General features: G+C 42.9%; 1 protein-coding gene across 2 annotated transcripts; it reads right to left on the bottom strand.

Annotated features, from left to right (window-relative positions):
* Positions 1-3,236: 3,236 nt before the first annotated feature.
* On the bottom strand, positions 3,237-18,665 carry LOC119485363 (transportin-2). Of its 2 annotated transcripts, none has more exons than XM_037764915.1 (24): positions 18,280-18,665; positions 17,093-17,192; positions 16,756-16,831; positions 16,455-16,604; positions 16,142-16,248; positions 15,894-16,027; positions 15,688-15,769; positions 14,160-14,282; positions 13,938-14,056; positions 13,770-13,830; positions 13,485-13,656; positions 12,483-12,635; positions 11,655-11,880; positions 11,400-11,571; positions 11,116-11,310; positions 10,829-10,987; positions 9,469-9,562; positions 9,253-9,351; positions 9,064-9,159; positions 8,866-8,941; positions 6,452-6,551; positions 6,260-6,334; positions 4,991-5,120; positions 3,237-4,894 (listed from the first exon to the last, which is right to left on the bottom strand). In XM_037764915.1, exons 2-23 carry the CDS (start codon positions 17,189-17,191, stop codon positions 5,013-5,015), a joined length of 2,676 nt encoding a protein of 891 aa, XP_037620843.1. In that variant the 5' UTR covers position 17,192; positions 18,280-18,665; the 3' UTR covers positions 3,237-4,894; positions 4,991-5,012. The 2 variants fall into 2 exon arrangements, with proteins under 2 accessions (XP_037620843.1, XP_037620844.1); XM_037764916.1 differs by having other exon boundaries at positions 9,469-9,556; positions 18,280-18,663.
* Positions 18,666-20,077: the final 1,412 nt, after the last annotated feature.

Below are 20,077 nucleotides of genomic sequence, written 5' to 3' on the forward strand. Positions count from 1 at the left end.
CCACAACATTAAACCATTACTTATGCTATTGTAACATGTTTCTTTCCACCACTGCATTGCTGCTCGCCAGGGTTACTGTTGTTAAACTAAGATACGCTTGCAGATACATCTTGTATTGATTCAGTGATCTGTACGCTTGATAATAAGCATTGGACCTTGTGCTATTATGAAGTGGCTGTACTCTGAGGCATGTGATGGCGTGTTTTACAATTTGTAGGTAAAGACAGCATTACGTGTTTAAAGGTAAGAATTCAGCAGCATATGTTTGCCTCTTTGCATCAAGAGTTATGCACATTGAAACTGCCAAAGCCTCTTTCTGTATGAAATGAATGGACTCTGACCATCTTCTCTTGCTCGAGCTAATTAGTCGGTCCAGAGTTCCCGTGAAGGTCATCCGGGCACATTCTGGGTTCAGTTGGATTTCCAGTGATATCCCGTGACAGGACCTGTTGGAGATGGCAGCTCATTTTTGGGAGAAAACACAGATACATCACACAGTATTTTAAAATGCAGATGGAGGTGACGAATCAGTTGCTGCTGAGCATGTGTAGAGATTTACAGTGTCTAATCCCACTCAACAAAAAGTTTAATATAAAAAATGTGTAATTTGAAGATTTAGTCATGTGTGTCTGTGTATTAGTCTCTGTGGAATAAAGTTGGTCATTCATGGGGATTTCTACTTGTGGGCGTACACAACTATAGATTCAACCGTGAGCCTTGGCTATTTTCTAAAAAGGTACATTAAAGGGACAGTGTGTAGATTTTAGTGACATCTAGCGTTGCGGTGTGGCTCGCTCAGAGGCCATCCTTACCATAATAACACTACTTTAGGAGCAAAAGAAGTTAGACGGCGGCTGGCGGTACCACGGTTTTGCACTCTGCTGCTCACGTTACCGAAGATTCACAAGCGTGTCGGAGAACTACAGTGGCCTTCAGGTAACATAAAAACGCGAAAGTCTCTCTCTAGAGCCAGTGTTTGGTTTGTTCGTTCTGGGCTACTGTCGAAACATGGTGGAGCAACATAGCAACTTCCGTGGAGAGGACCCGCTCCCTATTTAGATATGAAGGGCTCATTCTAAGCTAACGAAAACACAACGATTCTTAGTTTCAGGTGATTACACACTAATGAAAATATTTTATTCCATTTCTGCTAATAAGATTCCCCAAAATCCTACACACTGACCCTTTAACACTTCTTCTCACAAAAGACACCAGACTGGCAGCTCTAACATCCGGCCTTCAGCATGCATGACATGATTTATTTCAAAAATCCAGATATTTTACACACATAAACTATATATCATATAAAAGGCTCAAAGCATTTTATTTCCATTCCCGCCTTAAAAAAAAAAGGGGGGAACATGACCGGCGAAAGTAGCCCACAGAAAAACAAAAGGTACCAAAATCTGTCTGCCAAATTGCATCAATATCATGCTCTTTATTATATAATCAGAATTTAGAAAATAATCATTCCTCCTTCATCTCCTTAGTTTGTTCCCATCGTCTTTGCACGTATTAAAAAAGCCGTCACACCTCTCCTTCCCTTCAAACTCATGGCATTCATGAATCACTGAAGCAGACTACTACAGTATCATACAAAGAAAATATACACTGATCCTTCAGATACAAAAACTGTCTGTGAAACTAAAAACAACAGTTACACAAATACAAAAACCCCTAAAATTAGCAAGCAACCAAACACGTTCTCGCACAAGCTTTGAACTGGGAGGCTGTGGGAAAAGAACTAGACTAGGGCTCAGATTGTCTCGTATTTGTGATTAATGACTTGATTTGATTATCTCAGTGGTCACAGTCTAGGTCAAATCAAGTGCCAACGCGACGTTTGATTGTTTCCGAATGTCTACACGCTGGAAAACACAGAATATCAATGAAAAATATATATAAATCCCTGTAGTTAATTTCGCTGGCAAAATTATATTCCATGATTAATCTGAAAAGCCCTTCATTGCCTGTACTTTTACACCATCGTGATGCACATATAGATTACTGAAGTAGCAGCTTGTCTCTACTTTGTCTGTTTAAACCTGCAGTAGGCAGAATATTTCTGGCATCATTGGGCAAAAATTGCATAATAACCTTTCAGCATATTGTAATTCCAGTCGTCTGATAGATAACTAGACTTCTGCACCTCCTCATGGCTCTGTTTTCAGGCATTAAAATATCTAGCCCGTGACGGGAGATTTTGGCCAATCACAGGTCATTTCAGAGAGAGAGCGTTCCTATTGGCTGTTCATTCAACTGAGACAGCTGTCAATCACTCACAAACTCCAATCAAATGGTCGAACTAGAGACTTTGCTCTGGCTGTTGGGCGGTGCTTGGTATTACCTCAACTGATCTCAACATGGCTGCTGGGTCACAAACTTTCTCATTTTACAGCTAAACTACACTACAAGATGTTTCTGAAAACATTTGAGGAGAGAAATAGGCACTACAGTAACAGAATATTGATTCATATTTGATCAGCGCTGCCTAGTTTGACCGCTTGATTGGCGCTCGCGAGTGATTGACGGCAAGACTCAGATACGGCAAGGCTCCAGCTCGACTCTGATTGGTTGTTTTCCTCCAGTCTGTGAAATCTTGCAGATGCCATTAGGAGCACCGGAGGACACAGAGGCACATGATTTTTTTCAGATTACCTGTCTCATGCACTACTGTCAGGATATAGTGATCGTTTTATAAAAATAACTTTCTTTTTAAATCATATTTGCTCCAATTCTACCTACTTCAGCTTTAAGCAGCTTGTCTCTACTTTATTGTCTGCTTTTAAATTTCAGTGGCTATCGCTCTTTGGCAGTGTCCTAGCTCTTCTCCTTTTATTTTAAGTATATTGTGCTCTCCTCTCGTGAATTGAGGTGGTCTGTTGGTGTGTAAAGGGCAATCATATTACTCTGAAATATGCGTCAAACACACACACATTCGCACACACACATACACACATACACACAGTGAAAACACAGCCACAGAGCATGCACACAAAGTAGGCTGGGGCAGGCTACACACCCTTCCAAACTAATTTGCTCCCCTACTGTGCACACATCATATGAACGCCATCGAACTATCCAAAACATGCTCATATAGGCCACGAATAAAGGGAACTCATGCGCGCCAACTCATGCAGGATCTCACACACACATGCAGGATCTCGCACGCGTATACACACGCACACACGCCTCAGCAATATGGCAAAGTTAGTCATTGTAAAAGTGCGGATTAGTCCCAGTTTCACAGAGTTGTTTTTATTTGCCATTTAGTATTGGAATATTTTTGCCAGTCAAAGACACTTAATTTCACAGTGCAACACAGTATGACAAAACGCCGACATTAGGGGTCAAGACATATCATATGGGTGAGGTTAAAAAAAAGTCCATACAAAAAATAACAAAAAGAAAAAAAAGGTAAAATAAAATAAAAAGTGCAAAAACAACTCAACAGTCACTGAAAATAGCATTAATTCCAATATTTTTTTTTTTGCGTTAATTGTGCGAATTTAAGTTCACTATAAACAAAAATTATCAGTAGCAGCAAAAACAAAACAAAAAAAAGAATATGGACCATTTTTAAAACATTATAAAGATCACAATGACATTGCCAATCACTGTTTTACTTAAGATATCAATATGGCATCAAACGGATATCAGTACGAATGTAGACATAAACATGTACGCACGCTCACTCTTGCACGCAAACACACACACACACACACACACACACACATACACACAAACACTTGGTCACAGTTAACAGGTGCCAAGGACATTGCGGTGGGAGTCAAGTTTTAGCTCGGTACCATATCAAAAACAATACATATTTCACACACTGTTAACACAGAATGCCGAAGTGAGGATTTACAAACTGGACATGCACGCTCGCGCACACACACACACACACACACGCACACACATATACGCACACAAAACCTCAAAGAGGACAACTAAGGATGTGATTTTTCTTTCTACGATTTCCTCCCCTCTGGTGAGGAAACTAATGTGTTAGCCCTAATCCTCCCTTCCTAGAGGAATGGTTTCTGTGAAGCCACGAGGAAAGACACTTGCTCTTGTTTTTGTTTTTCTCTCTCTCTCTCTCTTTCTCCTTTTTTTTTGATCAGGTAGAAAATGTGATAGGAATATGTCTGACAAATGGATAGCTCTGTGAAGCAGCACTCTGGTCAAAATGAAAGGTAGGAAACACAGATAGCGAGGTTATCTTACAGCTAAGTAGAATTCAGTGACTACGGATGAAGTAATTCATATTGAATCCTATTTCCCCGGAAAAAGAAAGATATCACCCAGAAAACGAACAGAGTTTAGACCCCTGTCTTGTCTGTCCCTAACTACATGTAGTAGGTCTCAAAAAAGTCTAAATGATAGTAGTGCCACCCACAGTCAGTTTCCATGTACTGCATGTGCAAAGTGTATGTGTGTGAGTCGATGTTGGTCTGTCTCGGTCGGTCTCGAGTTTAAGAATCCCATTAAAATCTCAACTGTCCCTGTCCTCCCAGTAACAGACCTTTCTGTGGCTCTTTTTCCTTGCTGTGTGACTGATTCCCCTCCCGCTCTTTTCCCTGAACTTTCTCTCTGTCGCTCTCTCTCTTTTTCCAACTTGTCTTTCCCTCCGTCTCTCCTCCGTGTCCTTCTCTCTATCTGTCCCTACCAGTTAGTTTTTCTGTGTCGGGTCCCTGCCTAGTTAATCTAGAGGTGTCCCTCTTTCCCACCCTCCCACCCGCCCACCCTCCCTCTATGGACAAACACATAGGGCGTGGGGGCCGTCCGTCAGGGGGAGCGGCCAATAGCGTCCCTCTCCCTCCCCCCAGATCAGGGCAGTGCAATACACAGATGGATGAGTTTCCCATTCACCCTCCTCCTGCTGGTTCACCTGGGAGGACGGATACAAAAAGGGACACAGTGAGGTTAACTTCAGTAGAAACATTTGTATACCTTGGAGTTTAGATAATAATGTGTGTGGGATTACCTTATGGGTGGGTGTAGAGAATCTAAACGCCATAGCACGCTGCCAGTCTCTCCTTCAGCAGTGGGGGGAACTGCTCTGAGAACTGCTGCCAGTTCTCCTCCCCAACCTGCTCCTTAAAACCGTGCAGGATCTGCAGGAAGGGGCAGAAGATGGGGGAGATTTAATTTCAGGCACATCCTCAAGTAATCTTTAACTTCGTAGGGGCTGTACACATGCCGCGTCTAAAAACACGTGGGAAACGCCAGCCATGTCGCTTTCATCCTTTTATCCAAGGTGGTTTGGAGGTTGCCCTCCTGACGCGCCTGCCGTTACTAAGCAACCAAAATGTGCACGCTGCAATGACGATCATTTCTGCACAGTTCTTCAACCATGTATTATGTATGTATACGTAGCTTCATACATCTGAGACATGGCCCTAACAAAAACAAACTAACACTACATTTCTACTGTAAAACGAAAACTAAATACAGTTTATAAAAACTAAAACTTTCTGAAAAATTTAAACTAAAACTAGCAAACGCAAATTCAAAACAATTATAACCTTGCAATGAACACAAAGCAGGAGGCAGGGGTCAATAGTTAATCCAGCTATGGACTGCAAATCTGTTTTAAGCCTGAAACACAGAGTGAATTTGATATGCATCATACTTATTTTCCCAATGTACCCACTGTTAAATTGCCAGTCACACACTCCAGGCAAAAAAAAGTGTTGATTTAAAATGCTGATGGTGTCAAGAAGCAGCCAAACAGGACTAGCTGCTCCAACCGAGCCAGCGCAGCCCTCATCGCAGAGCAGTGGGAGAAGAATAAGTGTGCACTATAAATGTTCCTTACTGGGTGAAACAGAAATAGTGTAAAGATAGTGACACAGACAGGCTTGATCACCAGGTTAATTTGGCCACATGTGGATGCAGTCTGCAGTTAACACACTGGTTAAATGTCCCTAAAGGAATATTATAGAAGTATTGCAGAAATGGTGGATTAGTGTAAATACATGAATCAGTGGATTTTGCCATCACTTCTCTGCAGAACAAGAGCAGCGTCCTTGTTGCTGAAATGAACACAGTCTGCTTGGCCTGAGGTCTGTACACCTCACAGTGACTCATGCAGCAGGCAGAGAGGAGAGTGAGGTGCGTGATGATGTCACGGTGAGTTAAAATCAGCCTTTGGATGGAACTGGTTGTGGAAAAACAAGAACTTGCTCCCTAATATCACCTGGACTTTGTTTCTACCCCTGATCAACAACGTGTCCCCCAGTGAGCCCCTCACCTTATAGAACATGTCTCTCAAATCGTCTTTAGGATTCACCCAGGAGGCCACCGCGTCACAGAAGAAGATGAAGTCCTGAACAAACACAGAGGAAGAGGTGAGGAGGTTTCAACATCAAAACATCTGTGGGTTTACAGCCAAATACAGACTGTGAAAGCCTTAACTTAATGCATACAGTGTGCAATGACTCACCTGCACAACTCCTCCTGGGTTCACACCGATCATCATGCAGATCCCGCGAAAGGCGGAGTCTTTCTCCTCGTTGTCTCTGATGTTCCGCAGGGACGTACACCTGCAGTGTGCAGTTATTAACCAATTAGCAGCTGTTAGACTTAAAGCTGTTACTACTAAGAATCAGCGTTCCTATACATTTTCCATTTCACAATGCCATACTTTCCAGACTCAAATATTCAGTCTTCTCGGTAGATTTTTCAGACCATATTTGACTTTGTGACTTGGGGAGTTTGCATCCAGCTCTCTGTTCCCATTTGGAGTTGTCAACCAACCAGACTTTGTATTTGGGAACATCAAGCCAGCCCTCAGAAAACTTGCATTTACCCATTGTGGCTGTTCAGTTCACAGGCCTACGGAGGAAGTTGGACGACGTTCCACTGTCAAATATCTTGCACTCGGGGCAAGGCTGCTCTATTAGCAACAGGGACAGACTGGGACAGAAATCCATCCAAGGACTTTGAGATTGAGAGGCCTATGCGAGCGAAAACATTTTGCGCAGTAATTTTAACACTAATACAGTTTCTGTGGTATAAAGAGAATCTGATGATGCTGAAGACCTTCATAGTGGATGACTACGAGTTTGTGTAAGCACGTTACCACTGCACTGAATCAAAACCAGACCGGCCAGCCAAGCGGAGTTGAGCTGGAACACAGTTACAGTTCATCACGTTCACCATGTAAATGACTTCAACCAAAATGAGGATCAGTCCAAGTTATTATTATATATATTGAAAGTATTAGATTGGCCCAGTCTGACCGGCAGCGTTCTGCTCTGTGCCGTCAGCCTGCAGTTACTGCTATTGGTTACTTCTTCTTATTATATTATTATTGTTATTTTGCTCATGATGAATAGTTGGCCCACATTTCGCTACCCTTGCCAAAGTGTCACCCTAGGCAATAACCTAGTTCGCCTATATGGACGCATCGGCCCTGGCTATGACGTACAGGCATAGAGGCAGCTCTGCGTAAAGGTGCCATCGCCTACTTCTTGCCTTGCTTTCGACGACATCAAGCTCGCTCTGGCCTGCGCTCTCTCTCACACAGTAGTAAACACTTTGGCTGCACTGGCTGCTCCAAACAAGGGAAAACACTGCTGCTTGTATGATTAATTCACTTTCAGAAATTCTAAATTTTAGAAAACAGAATAGGGGCAACAGTCTGGAAACAGAAACGTATTTCCCATACTCTCTTTTCTTTTTTTCCATTCTTATCCAGACCTGGAAATTATTCAAATCAAATTCCATGCTTTTCCATACAAGGTAGGAACCCTTTCAACTCTCTTATCTTTTTTATGAGAGAACATTTAGGAAATGAGAGTGAGTGAGCTAAAACCAATTTCAAAAAGTGAAATGTAACATCTGGTCATCATCTTACTGTGTGGGAGAACATTTGTCTTTTTCCTAAGCTTGAGAAAACTCACAGATGGAAGAAGGTATAATTCTCACTGTATGCTGATTCCAATCATTTCAAGAATTTATTTAAAGAACGTCAACACTGCGGCCCTCGTAACGCTCTGATTGCAGCAATGTGATCGCACAAAAAAGCACGGAGGAAAAATTAGAAAAATAAGAACAGAAATGTGTAACCCCTGATAGGGACCAAAAAAACCTGCACAAATGTGTCTTGCAAGTACAGATAAGATAACATTATGTGCAGAATGGAAAGAGAGAGAGGAAGAGAGAAATGTGGTGAGACCACAGAGGATAACAGCAAGAGAGCAATATGTGTCTGCTGCTGAGTGTGTGATATAGGGATGTGACGGTGAGGAAATATTCCCACTGGTTAATAAACTTGTGACAACACCGGTGTTGGTAACATCGGGCATTTTACAAGAAAAGATGACAGTCAATATGTGTAATGCGCTTGCATTGATCTTTAACGTTGGATGACTGTGTGTCATTAACGCTAAAGTTCGCTTATTACATTGGGATTAAATCCGAAATATTGCCAAATAGGCGCTTTGCTTTACACTTTGACAAAAATCCTCTGCCATCGTCTTGTCTGTCAACTCTCTCTCATCCCTTGTGTGTGAAATCTGACTCCTGCTACTCTGTGCTGAGACTCCATACGGACCTGACACTTTCTCTTTCAGTTCACAGCGTCTGTCTATATATTGATCACGCTGCTGATTCGTGAGAATTATCTAAATGGATTTTATTTTTATATTAAAAAAAAGCAAAATGACGGTGGGAACAGTGTGCAAGTAATGTAAACACCGTATGCCTGAACACCGTGCAACACCGGTAACACTGACTACCGCGGCAAGCCTGGTGTGATATATGTGTGCAGATGTTGTAAATTAAAATGACGCCACAAATATGTCATAGCATTTGGAATGAAAGACACAGAAAAAAGATCTAACGTTTGCTCACCAGGGTCGGATAAACTGCGGCAGCATGGGCGCCACCTCCTGAGGACACACGTAGCCCAGTCGACCGATGGTGATTGCTGGAGGAGGAGAGAGAGGAGAAGGGACGGCTGTTAGAATAGTGTGCGTGCAGCATGACGCTGAACATCTGTCTACTTCCCTTTGAAAAACAAGTGTTAAAAATAACTGTGTATCTATGTACCGGTGTTCTCCAGCAGGGTCTTGGGGGTGTTGGGTCGATTAATAATCTCAACCAGCTGGTTCAGAACCATGGCGATGTACGGCTGCATCTCCACTCCTGATAAGAGACACACATCAATACACTGCATCTCATATTCAACCACACAGGCACTTAAATGCATCACGCAGAAATAGATTTGCTCCAACTCACCCATCTGCATACAGATCTCTCCTATGGCCCAGGTAGCATTGTTGCAGACAGAGATGAACTCCGGGTTCAGATTTGTCCCGAGGATTGGCATGAATTCAGCTGCAGGACACGCACACAAGAAAAAAAAATATTATCATATTAGACACAGAAAAAAAGAGGATGATGGAACATTATGTATGTACTGTATGTGAGTGAGAGAAGGAGTGAGATAATTACCAATACACGGTTTGACATGAGGGAAGCAAGCCTTGGTCAAGTCCCCCAGCAGAGCAAATGAGCTCTGTCTTACTTCAGGCATCGTATCCTGGGACAAAAGAGACAGAGAGACAAAGACAAATGTGAACACACACCGTTAACAGAGTGGATGGAATTGTTCAGTGTCACCCGACCAACAGGATATTGACTTGGACCTAAAATTGAAAAAGATTACCTGGGCTTACCACTGCCCTCTTTGGAGTTAGACCACAAGGCTCAGTGTGGCCTTCAGGGATGTATAACGTTATCGCTTTTACTTTTCGCGTCTAACTAAAAACCCATTCAAAAACCCATTGACTTCTAGATAAGGGAACCGGAAATGCTAAAATGCTAACTCATTTCCGGGTTTTAGGACTCCTGTAGCATTCTACATAGTTGTTCTCATTTACATATGTTTCTGTTGTCAGATAACAAATATGAAATTCGGTCGCAGTTATATTGACATTTAAAATGAGTGATCACACAAAAGGTTAGAAACAACAAAAGGTTGTCATATTCTAGTATTGCCAAAAGGCATCTGTTACCACATCCAATTGAGCTGCAAACATGTGTTTGTGGTTGTAAAAAACAAAAAATATCGGTAAAACAACTTTTAACTACATTATAAATGTGGCTGCTGAAGAAAACAGAAATGTCGCGGTTGCTGTGTGCAGTCGGCATTACAGTATCAAGTAAATTAGACTGATGAAAAACACACATCGAGTTTGAATGCACTTATTGTAAAAAGGCCTTTGCACACCAAGTAAGTATTTTTTGTCCAAAATTGGCCCCCGTTTAAAAACAAATACGACCTCACGTTGTGTCAATCACGTTGACACACCAGCTCCAAAACCTTTGTCCGTCATTAAAGTTTCCGGAACAAGTTCGATTTCTGCATTTTTTTTTTGCATCCGTCAAAAGGCAAAAGAGGGTTGTTTGACCACTCAGAGCCACTGTCCGTGCAAATGTCACCAAGATGGCATGAATCATTCACTCCATCTCCCAGCACAAAGCACTTTACGATAAAGAAATAAAAGAATACAGAGATGCAGAATTTAAAGATATATTGTGACGGGTGATTGTAGAACAGCTTGGAACTGGGGATGATCACAAAACAAAGGATGTGGGAAAGATTAGACAGCAGTGATTGTGCTCTAGGCAGCTAAAGGATAGCCTCTCTGGCCCCAGTTTGGACTAGCGCTATCCATCGCACCCACTTAATTAATTCAGTTTTGTCTCGTATTGCGAATTTTCACAACGTTTTTTTATCGGATGACAGATTAAAAAAAGGGGGGAAAAAATCATTGAAGGTCAAATTAAGACACACACGGGCTCTCCTCACCTGCATGCACTGGAAAAGCAGCGTCATGATGTTACTGCGGGCCACAAGCGTGTCCACGTGGCCCCCCAGTCCCTCAGCTAAGCCGCTTAAAAGATCCAAAGCCACGATCATGAAGTCCTTGTCGGGTGCTTCGTACTGGTCAGGCTGCTGACTGTACATCTGTGACACACACACAGAAGAGAAGGTGGTGAGAAAAGGTCAGAAGTGGGACGATGGGATGAAATTTCGTGTATGTTAAGCAGCAAAAACATAAATTCCCCCTGCAAAGTCATGCGAGTGTGGCTCACCATGGCCTGAGCCAGTGTCTTCTGGACCAGGGTGACGCAGCGCTGGTAGACGGGCTCGCAGTAGGGGAGGAAGCCGCTCTGCAGTGCCGTGGCAACGGACGACAGACACTCAAGTAGAGGGAAGAGATCTTTGTCTTCGTCCTTCAGCTCGTTCCACTTGGCTATCAGCGGAGGCATCAGCTTCTGGATGTACTCCTGAAAACACAAGTGTGTGATTTTGGGCTTTCGTTTGTTTAATTTAAATGCAAAACAAGGCTGTGTAAATGTGTGCATTTTGTGCTCACGGGCTGGTTGAGATGGTGTCCCACTGAGTCCGCCAGTGTTCCTATAGCATCGTAGAGGATGAGCAGGTTCTTGTGCTGGTACTTCCCAAAAGCAAAAACCAGCGTGTCCAGGATGAAGCTCAGGTAAGGCACCAGCTCCGTACATGCCTCCTCCTCCAGGGTGGCAAACGCGCTGCAGGAAAGACGAGATGGGTTAGACGTATGAGCGGAAAAGCGAGAAAACACAGCAGAGTGGAACACATGGAACTGCTGTACCTGCAAGCTGCTTCCTGTACCCTCTTGTTGCCATCCAGGATGCGTTTGAGCAGCTCAGTCATGAGGGGTTTTAGGTGAGCGTCAGGGGGCTGGCTGACCACCCAGTGGGCGTAGCGGCTGAGGGTCCAGCAGGCGATGGAGCGGACCAGGGCCTTCTTGTCGCACAAACACTGGATGAGGTGGGGGATGAGCTCGGGCAAGTAAGGTACCATGCCTTGCATACAACCTGGAGGGACAAAACAGTTTTATATGTCTGAAAAGGAAACATTTTGAGAATTTTGTTTCCTTGCAAAGAGTTAGATCAGAAGGTCAATGCCGTTCTCATGTCTGTACATCATTTGTTCTGTTTCATTCACATATCTTGAAGTCAGAGGTCAAGGGACCCTTTGAAAATGGCCATGCAAGTTTTTCCTCGCCAAAATTTAGCGTAACTTCGGAGCGTTATTTCGTCTCCTTCCCGAAATGCAAGCATGACATAGTTCGCAAGGTTTTCTAGCTTCATATGATACCAGTACCTTCACTCTAGCTTTACAACTGAGCCAGCTACAACCTCTGAAAGACAGAATAGCGGACAGGTCCACCGGTGGCCGGCGGATTTTTAAGAGGTTAGTTAAAAATTGATACAGCCTTTTGGAGAATCAATAGAGTATTACAAAACATCATTTTGCGATACTCTTGTGTATCGATATTTTCTTACACATTACATCTGGTTTGTTTAATCCGTACAAAAAAAACCTGACAAATCCTAGTTTTACGAGGGGGTTATTAAATGTGTTAATTAGGCTAAAGTAAACTGCATTTCAATAGCAAGTCTGTGCCGCGTCTCACCCTCTGCGATGGCTCCCAGCACTAGGATGCCAGACTCCTTGATGACCCAGTCAGGGTGGAACAGCAGTCCTTTGAGCAGGGGCAGGAGATGGGGAAGCAACTCCTCACGAAACACGTTGGCAAGAACGTCCAGAGCCGCGGCCGAACACTTCCCTGGAGGGGAAAACCACCATCAGCATTTGATAACTTTGAATGTGTAATAATGCTCTGTGGAATCAATGGCACAACACAGCAGAAGAGAATCCAACTACAGATATAGTGAAACAAATTGTGGGTAACACAGATAGTAAAAAAACAATGGTATAAAAAACAATGTACTACATGCCGTATTTATGCCTACATGACTTTATGTTGAGTGTTCATGGAATAGCTACAATGTTAGCATAGCCTGGCTTTGATCGATCCAAACTCCATTCTGAAAACTAGCATTTTAAAAGTTGTTTGCTTGTCGTCTTGCGGACAGACCTGACATGGCATGAATTCAGACTTTTTCCAAATCAGAATTATTATGTAGTTATTTCGGCATCCTTTTGATCTGTTTATTGCAATTAAATCACAGCACAATCTGTTTATTTTGGGTTCATAACACAGTAGCGACATGTGGCTTGCTAGAGACAGTCAGTGCAATGGCACTGTATGTGAAAACAGCTCGCCACCAGGTGATGTTATGAACCCAGACACGACGGTGTTTGGTTTTCTGACATATCTGGGACTTCCACAACATGCACAAAGTAGCAACAGTGGTTATTTCCTCCATGGTTGATGGCGGAGATGGTGGAAAGAAAAATTGTTGGTATCTATGGAGACAAGCCCCTTCTCCTCTCCGGTACATCTAGCGCGAATGAACACAAACAATCCCGGCGTTCCAACTCCTGCGAGTAAAGCGAGGCAAAAATTTGCTTCACCTCTTGGTGTGAATGCAACATAACAATGCACTTTAGGAGTAAGAACTGCCACATGGTCACCAGAGAGGATTACTAAAGCTGCGTGTCTATTACTTACGTAGGTTCCAATCAGACAGAGTATCATCATCGTCGTCCTCGTCTTCATCGATGTCCTCCCCCTCCTCGCCCTCCCCTCCTTCGTGCTGCAGGGTGACGGTGCGGGACTTGTGGAAGCGAGGCTTGATGTCTTGCTCGCTGTCAGGAACCGCTTCATCCTCTTCAACGTCGCCCTGGAGGACAACGGGGAGAAAGGTGAGTGCAGAATGGACACAGGTGGAAAAGGGAGGAAACAAGAAGAAGTATGAGGAGCTGGGATTGTCTGATTTGTCCAGGAGTGGCTCACCTTTAGAAGAATGATGTCAATCTCAGAGTATTTCATCCCATTCACCAGGATAGGGATCAGTCTGTAAGAAGAGACAGACAACGGCATTACTACTCAGATGAAATTCATACAACACTTGATTTTCACTGCCTTGTCATCAACTCAAACTGCTGGCATGTGAGCACTTACTGGACCAGGTGGCCGGACAGGGCCTCTTTACAGATGGGCTGTTCAGCCAGAGTCAGCCAGAACTCACAGGCCTCCAGAGCCACGTTCTCATCTGGGTCTTGGGTCCGCTGCAGCATGTACTGGTGACAGACAATAAGAGGTGATGAGGAGGACGAGGAGGAGGAAGGGAAAGACAAACATTCTCTGTTTAAAGTGGTGTGTAAGATCAAGTCCCACTCTCACCTGGATGATGCTGTGCATGTGTGGGATGAGGCGGTCGATGCGGACTTCCAGCAGCATGACCAGAGCCCTGCATACGTTCTTCCGCACTTCACAGTCTTCGTCACCAGCCAGTGCAAAAAGACTCTGGATACGAAAGAGACCAGGAGAGAAAGGAGAGAAAGAGGTTGGGGGGGGGGGCACCAAATGTGGGGGAAGACAAGAAATGGGGTTAACGGAGAGATATTAGAAGCAGCTTCCAAATATGCACTTTAATCTGTTATGCTTTGCCACATTTACATCTTGACAGTGTTTGAGAAGGACCTGAACAGGGTTTTCAGGGTTTCTCACTGTGTCGTCATAGCCATTGATGATACAAGTCTAGCTGGTCAAAATAGAGGTAGACCGATTAATCGGCTCCGATAGGATCATTATCGGCGGAACTTGTTCCGATAGTGGCCGATGGCTGCGCAGCCACCACCTGTCACGCAGGGATGTATATCACTGTTTTGCATGGAGGCTTCATACACAAAGTTAAGGTAGACGGGGAGAAAAAAAGTTATCTCTTGAATATATAGCGCACCACTATCAGCTCTTTGTCCCAGATACAAGACAGGCAGACAGTGAAGAGAAGAAAGGAAAACATCAATGTTACTATAACTTGTTTACCAATCTGACGTTCTCTGTTCCATATAATCCAGCCATTACCCTGGGAATATTCACTTGTGAATTCACCAACATTAGTTGTTTGTAAGAGCATTAAACAATGTAACGGACGTGCAACAGAAGTAATCCTGGCCCATCACACGCCACGGAACGGCGCATTGCCCATTGCAATGAAATCACACTTCTGGATGTTCTCTTACGAATAATTAAATTCGGAGTGACAAAAAATGTTTTATTAAAAACGGTGTATGCAAAAGTAGCCGACTAGGCTGCTGCAGAGGTAAAGAAGATATCGCAGATTAATCGTCTATCGGCTTCTTCCCGCTCCAAACTATAGTTATCATATCGGATTTTAAAAATCCACTATCGGTCGACCTCTAATACAAACTAACTTGAATACTAAACTAACTTCAACTCTTTTGTATTAGATGGACACTATAAAATGACGCTGTAAATGCTGCGCCTCGATCAGGGAGATTGTTTTAAAGCTTTTAAAGCAGCTTTATCCATTATTGATAAAGTTGCATTAAGTTAAATGGGACAATAGAACATATCCAAAGCAGAGACCTGTGTTTGAAAGTAAAAACACATAACTTTAACAGTAGGGGTGTAAGAAAATATCGGTACACATGAGTATATGAGAATTTTTTTTTTTTTTAAATCGCAAAATATCGCCTTTTTTACAGTGTTGCAATATATCACAATATATTGAATTGTTCCCCCTGTATCATGATACATACCGTATCGCCAGATTCTTGCCAATACACAGCCCTATTTAACAGTTGATGCGTTGTTACATATCCCATCTCTGAAAGGGGCTAAAGGGAAGGAAGTGAGGTTTGAAAACAATGGAAATTAAACCAACACGTAATCCTGTAGTGCTCACCTCAATGAAGGTGTCAATGTTATCCATCAGAGCCTGAGCTCGACCAATGATGAACTGGTTCACACACGCTATAGCATGGGACCTGAGAGAGAGACAAACAAGAGGGATCTATAATGATTCTAACAGTCAAAGTGGAAAGTCTGAGGCGGTGAGATGAGTGCCACTAGAGACAGAGTCAGGAGGCAAAAGACTGGCGTTTCACTGACCTGATCTTGGGGCTGCAGTGCTTGAAAAACTGTAGGAACTTTGGGATCATGATGTTGAGGGGTCTGTTCAGAGCATCACTATCCAACAACTCCGACGAATCTTCGCAAATCTTCTGCAATGCTCCAAAAGAACCCTGAAAGGTGGAGAAAAATCATAAAGAAAGAATGTTACAAAGAAAATGAACAGATATAAAAATCTGATTATCGCATTGCAAAGCTATAAGTGTGTGCAAGCATGTGAGCCCGACCTCGCAGGTGTTATAGTCGTCTGAGTTGAGCAGATTACAGAGCTGAGGCAACAGCTCCGGCCAGGTCTGCAGCTCTCCTTTAGAGGCTATGGTCGTGATCAGGATACCTTTAAGATAGAGAATAGAAAGGTTACACAAGGATAAACATCATTCAATCATTCAAAACATCTTGAGAAAAACGCAGCGCTCGCTCCCACACATTACCTGCAAAAATCCAACCACCTACATAGTAGTCTGACTCACACTGGCTAGAAAACGCAGCCAACACTAGCTTTCTCTTTCTCAATCTTCTCTTTCTCACTCAAACACCCACCGATCGTAGCCCTGATAAGCGGTGAAGGGTCTCCGATGTTGTTGAGGCATTCTCGTTTGATGAAGTCAGCCACATTGGGAGGGAAGTTCTGGTAGTGAGCCTTGACATTGTTCTTCAGTATCAGACCGCTCAGGGAGCGAGTGGGCTCGTCTTGAGAGGGAAGACAGCGGAGAGGAAGAGCATAAAGAAAAGTTTAAAATGGGAAAGATGAGGTAAATATTTGCACACAAGCAATGTTATTCGGTAAACAACAATCCTGATCTATTGTTAGAATCGTTATATTTGACTTGCGCATACATACCCTCAGATTTGAGGCTCGTGAGGACAAAGATGAGATAGTTGTTGAAATCTGGAAACTGGTTGAGTTGCTCCAGTTTCTACAGGCTATGTTAAGGAGCGCAACCATCCGCGCAAACATAGCAAAAGCTCACACACACACCCTCACATAACTTGTTCTCTTTGGCATTTGGGCAGCGTAGAGTAATATACAAATCACAATCAATTGCACCAGTTCACGTGATGCAAACTGCTTGCAGCCACACATACCCACTTTGACACACAAGCTCTCATGCCTGTAGCTAAATCTCACACATTTTTCTCTCACCCTCACAATCACACACACACAGATATAAGGATACTTCTTGCACAGCTCTCTGCGTTGCTGTGTCTGGCGACTGGGAGTCCTTGAGTAGCTGAAGCACTTGCTGCAGACCCTGTTCATCTGGCTGCCACTCCATCCTACAGGACACAACACACACACACACACACACACACGTTAACTGTTTATGAAGCATCTACTATACATGTACTGGTTCCCGAAACCACCTGGCCCCACCTGAGACCTCCAGTACCTTGTTTATTGTTTATTTATTTTTGCACAATTTAAGACTATACAACATAACAAAAGAAATAAATGAATAATATAAAGTGCAGGAAGAGGCAAGAAAAAACACTGGGCTTGTCTGAAGCCTCCACCTAAAGACAAAATGAATATAAAGAAATAATATGACTACATAATACTGATAACAAACAATTAGGACAAAATGAATATAAAGAAATAATATGACTACATAATACTGATAACAAACAATTAGGACAAGATATATATATATATATATATATATATATATAATAACAACAATAACAATACAGTAACTATATAAAAAAAGACAAGTGTGTGTTGCGTGGAAGTGTATGGTTAGTGTTAGTGAGGAGGATATTAACTATTACTTTAATTAATTAATACCGTAATACTCAAATCACGGAGTAACGCAAAGCTACGCAGTAACGATTCCAGAACAACCAGTTACTAATAGCAACAACTAGTCAGATTACTAACCTTCGTTTTAGGGGACAATACTACATGAACTGTGAATCACTGTCTGCAACACAGCACTGCAGTGACTGCGTTCATGTTAATGCACATCGTCTGGCTACATCAGGAAAGCTATATACGCATTTATTAATTAGTTAGTAAGTAGATAACTAAGTTGCATGAATAAGTATCCACACAAACTACTAATCTGGACGTTTAACACAGGAGGCCCGGACGGATCAGACGCTAACGTCTGGCTCATTCAAGCTAGCTTAGCATGCTAGCTTAGCGTCGCTAGGATACCTCACACGTACAACATCCACACAGCTGCTAAACACTATCTTAATAACCAACAGGATGCATTGTTACGCTGTCAAAGTAGTGTTAGTAAGCAAAGCAACACAGATATTATGATTAATCACAACAGTCGCATATCAACCCCCCGGCAGCTAGCAGCTAGCATGGCTAGCTAGCTAGCATCATCTTGAAAGTACCGCGAAAGGTTTTTACCTGGTCACTCCGGTGCGGTAGATATATCTATATTCCTATCGTTACACTGTGACGACTAACATTAAATACAGTGTGACTGCGATGTGTGTGTGTGTAGCTGAATAGCGGACTCTCTGTAGATGTGTTTGGTTGCTATGCTAGCTGGTATGAGACAGAGATTGCATGCCTTGCAATCAAGCCGGGTAATCAGTCTGATCATGTTCGGCTTCCGTACTGGACAGACCGTCTGGCAGGGTTGACCTGTGTAGTGAGGAGAGTCAGCTATACTGAGTTTATCATCTATTAGACAGCCTGGACACAGTGTCAGTATATCAGTGTTTGCTGTTCTCTCAAACTTAGTTAACTAAAGATGAGTCACATATTTCAGATCTGTGAACAATAGACATGTTTTGTGTTGTGTTTCATGTCTGACCAGCAGATGGTGTATGAAGTGCTACAGGGCGTGGACACTAAATCAGGAACACCAGTGAAAAGCTCACAACAATTACTGCCTTTGTGAAGCATGCTGTGGTCAGTTTTGATGATAATATGACTCAACATGACTGTGATAACTTTTTCAAAGTTTTCTTTCTTTATTTAGTTCTTTATCTGTTTATTTATTTATTATATATAAATATATATAAATAATTAAAAAACATTTTTCTTAAATTTTTTTTCTATTCATTTTGTTTTATCCATATTTCATTTTATTTTATTTTGTTATGAGGAAAGGGAAGAAAAGAAAAAAAACGAAAAAAAATATATATATAAACTGGAAAAACAAAGTTCGGAAACTTGTGTTTGGTGGATTATTTCTCTGTTGTTACAAAGCTAATGGTCATTGTATTTTACATCGTTGGAAAGCCTGTTTATTTACCTTCACAATGATGTCCAACTTGTAAGGATCATGCATTTGTGGAATGAGCAGCACAGCTGATTATGTGGGTAGCGCCCAAGAAAAATTTGCCAAAATGCTCTAAACGGTGTATTCTCATAAGGCTACGAGGAAGCCTGCAATGACTGCCCTTCACCGTCAGGCCCGTTTGCGCTGGTGTCGACAACACAGACAATGGAACCTGAACATGTGGGGGAATGTCATGTTCAGTGATGAGTCCAGGTTCTGTCTGCCAAAGTTGGACGGCAGGTCAAAGTATGGAGACGACGCGGAGAACGCTATGCTGATTGTTGCACCGATGGAGTAACAGCTTTTGGTGGAGGCTGTGTCATGGTGTGGGGCGGCATCTCCCTCACTGGCAAAACAAGGCTTGTCATCATTGAAGGCCATCTCAATGCAGTGAGATATCGGGATGAGATTCTGCAGCCAGTGGCGATCCCATATCTCCACAATCTGGCACCTAACTTCATCCTCCAAGATGACAACGCTCGCCCCCACAGAGCCAGAGTTATCACAGACTTCCTCCATAATGTGGGAGTACAGAGAATGGAACGACCTGCCAAGAGTCCAGACCTCAACCCAATTCAACACTTGTAGGATCAGCTTGGGCGTGCTGTACGTGTTAGAGTGACCAACACAACCTCGTTGGCTGACCTGCAACGAATCCTGGTTGAGGAATGGAACGCCATCCCACAGCAACGTGTGACCAGGTTGGTGACCAGCATGAGGAGGAGGTGCCAGGCTGTTGTGGCTGCGTATGGATCTTCCACCGCTACTGAGGCTCCTGACGGTGTATTAAATGAATAAAGTGTAAAATAGTCAATATATCTTGTTTGTTCCTTGTTACTGATAGAGAGTTCAATCATCCAATCCACCAAACAACTCAAAACAAGAGTCAACACCAGCAGGAGAATACACTGTTTT

Source organism: Sebastes umbrosus, chromosome 3 (genome assembly GCF_015220745.1).
Source record: "Sebastes umbrosus isolate fSebUmb1 chromosome 3, fSebUmb1.pri, whole genome shotgun sequence".
Classification (NCBI taxonomy): Eukaryota; Metazoa; Chordata; class Actinopteri; order Perciformes; family Sebastidae; genus Sebastes; species Sebastes umbrosus.